Raw genomic sequence first — 6,773 nt, 5'->3', positions numbered from 1 at the left:
CAGATGTATAATAGTCACACAACCGCTAGATTATTGGCCGAGCATCTCGATGGCATTAATACTAAAGAAATTAATCAGGTTTCTACTTGTAATGTCATTCAATAAGTTTTTCAATATGCTAGATTTAGCTTGTTACTCATTTTTCTCTCTGTACAGATCCTTTGGACATATCACCATTATAACCACTTCTCAGTGTTCTGCGTCAACTTAGAACACAGCCGCATTGATGTTCTGGACTCGATTGACTGGTCTAAGAGTTTAAGCTCATTTGAAGAACGACATTTTCCCGGGGGTCATACATCGATTCAACGCCTGAGCGATGCTTTCAACACAGTTACTCGTGGAGAGTTTTATGATTTTTCTGAATGGCCTATCTGGAGCAAGGATGTTCCTCGACAACAAGGCAATGATTGTCCCATTTTCACTACAAAGTTCTTGCGCCACTATGACGGCGAAGTTGGTCAGCTCCGTTGTAACATTAAGCTGGTATTTTTCTTCTTTTCCCCTTTCTCTAAGATGATGTTCTTCTGTTACTTTTTTGAGTTCTAATACATAATTTATCTGTTGCAGGAAAAGGTTAGTCAGTACAGGGATGAATTTCTCTCCTATATCTTGTTCCATGAGTTGAATGAAACAAATCCCTTACCCACCTCGCTGGAGGATTTCAGGCACAAAAAATATGATTTAAATTAGATAACTCCTCGGTTGTTCATAACCGAAAATGATCTTTCCTTGTGTTTGTTCTTTGTAATGTACTGGTTCCTGAGTGGTTTCAGGCTTGTTGTTACAATCAAATCAATGTATGTTACCAATGAGTACAAAGTCACTTTTGTGTGTTCCACTACTGCAGCCACACTTCACGCATTCCACCATTTTTGTCATATTATAAGTTCGGACCACAAACTTGTCAGGATTGTCTGTGATTTCCTCCCAATTTAGTACCCCCTCCGATCAAAAATATATGTCATGGCTATAATCTAAATATTTGTTCACATAACCGTTAATTACAAAATGTTCCCATTTTTTACGAGTGAAAAATAGAGATTATTCTGACATATGGGTTTGCAAATAATATAATTTTCCACTTTGATGTTCATATTTGAGTTTATGATTTGTACTAAATAGAATACTATCAAAAATTATAGTAATGCATAAATGTTCCTACCAGTTATCAGGGATATTTTTCAGATAAGGTTTAATTTCAGCTCGATATGTTACAACAGATAGTTCAATATTGAAAATGGACTTGACAAATAGAAAACATAACATCAATTCTAAAATGTTCCCCACCAGCAACCACGTCAAATATGAAATAATTTCTGAACACTGATTCTACACATAATGCTTTCAATTATCTCTCAGAGTACTAGAAATAAACTAGTTGTAATGACTGACACAACATAGTTTCACAATCGAGTTATTTACAAGTCACCAAACTGGAATAATTGCTACCATCTTTTCCGCAAGATTATTCATCACCTAGCAGATCATCTTCTTCCTGATAATCTAAGTCTTCATCTTCGTCCACCTCATCATGTATCAAACGGCGGCGAGTTGTCGTTCCCCTTCCCCTACCCCTACCCCTGCCCCTACCCCTACCCCTGCCCCTGCCCCTCCCCTGGGCTGCTCTGCTGCCACCAACTGCGAAGCTTTCTGTTCGTTCTTCGCATGACGCCCTATTGTGACCTGCCATAAGGCCGCAATTGCTGCATCTTCTTGTGCACTTCTTTGGCCCGGGTGCGCCGATCCTACGCCCTTCTTCTGATCTACAACCCTTTGTTTTTGCAATCGGTGGTGCTTTAAAATTATCTAGCTCACGGCCAGCTGGATCACTGCAACCTCCATAATCAAACACAGGCATGACATCAGGAGGAAGTGCCTCAACCTGATCCCTAAGTTCTGTCATCACATGAATGACTCTTTCATATCCAACTGTTGATCTGTCCCCCGCTCTAACACAGGCATAAGCCAGTCTGAGCATATTTAAGTGCTTTCCACTATTTGATGTCCCATCGGCTCCAACCTGGAGAGTGTCATTCCTGTCATATGGTGGGTCAATCTTTGCATTCCTTGTGTACCTTCTATACACATATTTGCTTGGAAGTTTCTGAATCTGCTCATTTGTCATCACTATAATAAGGTGTGGGCATAGCAGTCCTGTGCAATGTCACACATACAAAAATTAATGTTCATTCTCATCATAATCTTTGCCGCTGAAAAAAACGACAAACCAAACTCTACTAACCTGTGTGCTCCCACTGCTTGCACTCACACTTGTATTCTTCTTTCTCTTCATCACAAACCACTTTGAACTCATGTTGGGACCACGAAAAAGTCGGCCCTTCTCTACCGTACACCACAAGGAAACGACCAGCGCCAACTTTCTTTGTAAGAAAAGAGGTTCCATAAACATATGCTTCTTTGTATTTCCTGAATACTGCACGGGTATAGATTCTGCTCAACTGATGTTCCAGAGGGTAATTTGTTACTGTTTTTGGCCGGGCCTGCATCAGCAAAGATGTGTCAAAGATTTCCTTTTTTATTGATGCATGAGTCGTACTATAAGATGCTGCCATATGAGACGTCATACCTGAGATTCCATGGTCTCTCGGGCTTCTGCTTCTTTTCTCCCTTGCAAAACCTGAAACATTTTTCTTGCAAACACGTGCAGAGGTGTCGTAGGGTCAATGTGGTTTCTTTTCGCAATTCTGTTTGTGCTCTCACTGCGTTGCGTAGATGTCATTTTCCCACAATAAACATCCTTAAAGTATGCGGCGATCCATCTTGTACGCAGATCATACAAACTGCCAATTGTAGGATCTGACTCGAGTCCATATTCATTCACCATCTCCATCCATGCCTTCTCAAACTCCATGGGGGTGAGGGGATGATTTATTATTGTCAACAACTTCTCTTTCAAACCATCATACAAGTTATACAACACCTTCAAGCTGTCTTTGTGACCATGCAAAACATGCCATCTGCATAGCCTATGAATAGTGTTTGGAAACACTCCCGGAAGAGCATTTGCCATTGCTTGGTCTTGATCTACAAGAGATGATGTTAGTAATTTAACAAGTTCTACCGACTTGTTCCAGTTGGCACGTACATAACAACTAAAAGGCCAAGTATACCTGTAAGTATGCAATGAGGTTCTTTGTTTTCCATGCACATTTTGAAAGTGCGAAAAACCCAATCAAATGTTTCCTCCTTCTCATCACCGAGGAGTGCAAAACCAAAAATGACATTCTGCAAATGGTGGTTGCTCCCAACAAACATTGCTAATGGCTTATTGTAAAAATTGCACTTATATGTTGTATCAAAAGTAACCACATCACCAAACTCAGCATAGTTAGCCTGGCAGCTAGCATGACTCCAAAATATATTCTTTGGAGCACCCTCGGAGTCATGTTCTATGTCATAATAAAACTTACTATTCTGTGCTCTGCACTCGTTGAAGAAAGCCTTTAGTTTTTTTACATCATCCGCTCGCTCCTTACGCACATTTTCAGCTTTTCTGAAATTCATATTCACACATGGAAGCAGCAGCAAATATGTTACAATCAAACGGACTTTACTCTAAGGACAGCTACATCGTACAGTGAAAAGTGATACAATTACCTATTTTGCAAGTCACGTTCACTCCATGGCATGTTCTCACGGTTGCCATGCATCTTGGTCAACACATTCATGGTGGCATTAGGAGAGACGTCGCACATCTGCAGATCATCAAGGAATTCCATGATAGCAGGGTCTTTGTTCTTGTGTGAATGCATGTGCTTCAACTCCCATGGCTCAGGATTTAGGGTATGATTGTGCTCCAATAGTACTTTCTCATATATCCATTCTTTCCATTTTTTCTTCATCTTAACCGCTGCCTTACAGTTAACTCTCTTTGACATCTTTGCACGTTTCCGTTCCTCCCCGGGCTTGTAAAATGTCGAAGTACCTTGTCGGGAGCATGCATATAGACGCGACATCGGCTTCCTCTTGAGCTTCGTAATACCAAAACCAGCTTCTCTTGCATATTGTAGATAAAAGTCATACCCTTCCTCCTCGGTGACGAAACCCATATTTCTCTTTGGCACAAAATCTTCGCGGACTTGCTCACCCTGCCATCATGATCGTTTCACAAATACATTAGACACTATTTGTTGTTCATCTCAATGACCATTCATAGATCTATATTTGTAATGAAGAAGCATAACAATTGGCATTTCTCGCATCTACTGATTTGGACAAGCTTTGGTTGTTCGTATTATTCAGTCCCAACAGTTCCAGAAAGCAAATCAGATTACTGTGCTACCAAACATTACAATGGACCACATCCTTCTAATGTTTAAAACTGAATCATATGACTGGAAAATGCTTTGGTCAAAACTGAATCATGATATGCTATCTAGTTCTTTCATACACAGAAGTTAAAAGATAATACTGGGCATATTCCACTGTTCACGTGCGTTCATCAAATAACTGATCATTGCAGACAATTTCATACATACGCATCTTCAACTCTAACTTTCCATCTACGGTCAATGTTACAACAACGTGGGATGGTACAGAAGAATACATAATCACTTGTTTGAGAGAGAACTTACGTGTATGTATCTTGCGCTGGCATCCGGTGTCATCATCTCCCTTGGTTCAACAGTACACGGCGGCATCAATATGGATGAGTGCATCGCCGGATGACACACCAATGAGTTATCATCGGCTATGGGAAATTCTGAACCACTGCCTGCCGAAGTTCCAACGCCATGTTCTGGCGTCGAGAAAATTGCTGGAGGAGGCGCACCATCAGCAGCAGCAAACCTTCTCGGACAAGTCTCATTGTCCTCGGATTCTCGCCGGCGGAAATCCGGCGAGTCCATGAGGGAAACCGCCGGGTGCATCTCTCCTCTCGCGTCCCTGAGAAAAGAAACAATGCCAGTCCCACGTCTTGGGGCCCGAAGTTTGAAACCGCAATATGGAATCTGGCAGGATGGTAAGTTTATGGGACAGTCTTACGAATGGGGATAAAATCAGTCAACACTCGATGGGGATGCAATTACAGAGAAAAATTACTTCAAAATTAAAATTATCCCCAACGAAATTCCCAACCCCACAAACTTCTTGCCGTTACGAACAGGGGATATGCCAGAGTGAGCACCCATACCTCGGCCATGACGGGTGGACACCGTGCTCCCGTCGACGCGCCTCCCTGCCGGGATGGTGGCTCCATCTCGCCCGGATGAGCTCTCCCGCCGCCCGCCCCGGCAACTCCTCGGCCCGCCGATCTGAATCCTCACCGGGGCCGGCTCTCCCATGGCAGCGCTCCCTCGCATCGGACAGGCTAGCGGCGACGGGGTCAGGGAGACAGAGGATGGACAGATCCCAGCTGGGAGAGTCGACGGGAAGATTTTTTTTCATATATACTGATCCGCGATATGTGGCACAGTAATGACGGGGAGTCAAACCATAATCTTACGTTGGCTCTTACGGATGGGATGAAATCACACATCAAGAACGGACTAGTGCCGTAAGTTTACCTCACACAAAAAGAAAAATTGCATCGCACGCATGTGCGTGCGGATGGTTGGGTTCTCTTTGCTTGCCGTAAATTTACTTTTGCTTTGGCTAGTGCCCAGCGACGCTGTTGGTCGGACGTCTAGGATGGCTGGGATGAGGAATAAGAATTTCTCACCCAGGGTGACGAATAGCGCGACCCTATATGTATGTATGTATATATATATATATATATATAGAGTCGCGCTATTCGTCACCCTGGTTGAGGAATAGTTATTCTTCACCCCCCTCTATTTTACTATCAATGCACCGTAATTTTACATTCCGTAAGTTTTGTCTTATTTCGGACGTAAAAAGAGACCGTAAGAAAATATATAATCGCCGTAAAAAATATTTTATGTTATGTAAAATTACAAACGTAAAAACATAGTCTAAAATACACATAAACTACAAATTTTCTTGTCTTATGACCTATACTTTTATTTTCTTATGTCAAATTTTACGTAGTGAATCAATAGGAATGTAACTATTTGAATTCTAAACGTTATAGTGTTACTATCCATCAAATTGAACTGCCAAAACGTTTTATATTTAGGAACAAAGAGAGTACATACTAGATAACTCTACTCGTCATCATCTAAACAAAGAACATCATTAATGCAAAGGCTCCCACTAAAAAAACTAATGCTGATCCAGAGAGTATGAACCAAATCATTACAGCAATTAGGGGCGCAAGGCGAAGCTTCTTAAATTTCCCTCTCTTAGCTTGCATCTCGTTGATTTAGGTTTGCATCCCGTTCATTTGGAGTTGTTTCTCATTGTTTTGGGCTTGCTTCTTGTGTGCGTCTATCAACACCTGAATCATCTAGCTTCACTGTGAGTGATTGATAGTAGTAGAATAGCATTTGGCTTATATACATTTACGATATTTACTTCTATACAACATCTTTTTCTTTCCCTGCGATTAGGGAGAACTTCTCTCCTCGAGCTTTGTCGGCGAGCCCGTGAATTCGCCTCCTCTCTGCATGCTGCTCCGGTGGTGAGGAGGGGAATCCTGGTGCCTCGGCTCCAGCTAGTAGATAAGTACGGTTTTAGTCCTCACAAGGGCAGCACACATGGGCCTATATCTAGATCCCATTTTCCCACCATCTTGCCCAGACCTAGCACCAAATTTATCAGAATCCAAAGAATGCCCCTATGATCTATGATTCCCCCAGAAGTTCCATTGTTCTGATTACCAGGCACACCCCCAGCACTATCACCACTAG

The 6,773-nt window shown here is 42.1% G+C and overlaps 1 protein-coding gene across 1 annotated transcript; it reads right to left on the bottom strand.

The window, feature by feature from the left end:
• Window positions 1-1,282: 1,282 nt before the first annotated feature.
• LOC123107830 (protein FAR1-RELATED SEQUENCE 5) lies at window positions 1,283-5,297 on the bottom strand. The gene is made up of 7 exons (XM_044529738.1): window positions 5,156-5,297; window positions 4,599-4,973; window positions 3,622-4,112; window positions 3,135-3,517; window positions 2,591-3,048; window positions 2,246-2,504; window positions 1,283-2,157 (listed from the first exon to the last, which is right to left on the bottom strand). Exons 1-7 carry the CDS (start codon window positions 5,219-5,221, stop codon window positions 1,469-1,471), a joined length of 2,721 nt encoding a protein of 906 aa, XP_044385673.1. The 5' UTR covers window positions 5,222-5,297; the 3' UTR covers window positions 1,283-1,468.
• Between the last annotated feature and the right edge of the window lie 1,476 nt (window positions 5,298-6,773).

This window comes from Triticum aestivum, chromosome 5A (genome assembly GCF_018294505.1).
Source record: "Triticum aestivum cultivar Chinese Spring chromosome 5A, IWGSC CS RefSeq v2.1, whole genome shotgun sequence".
NCBI lineage: Eukaryota > Viridiplantae > Streptophyta > Magnoliopsida > Poales > Poaceae > Triticum > Triticum aestivum.
Note: the sequence above shows the minus strand (reverse complement) of the source record. Positions and strands in the feature narration are given on the sequence as shown.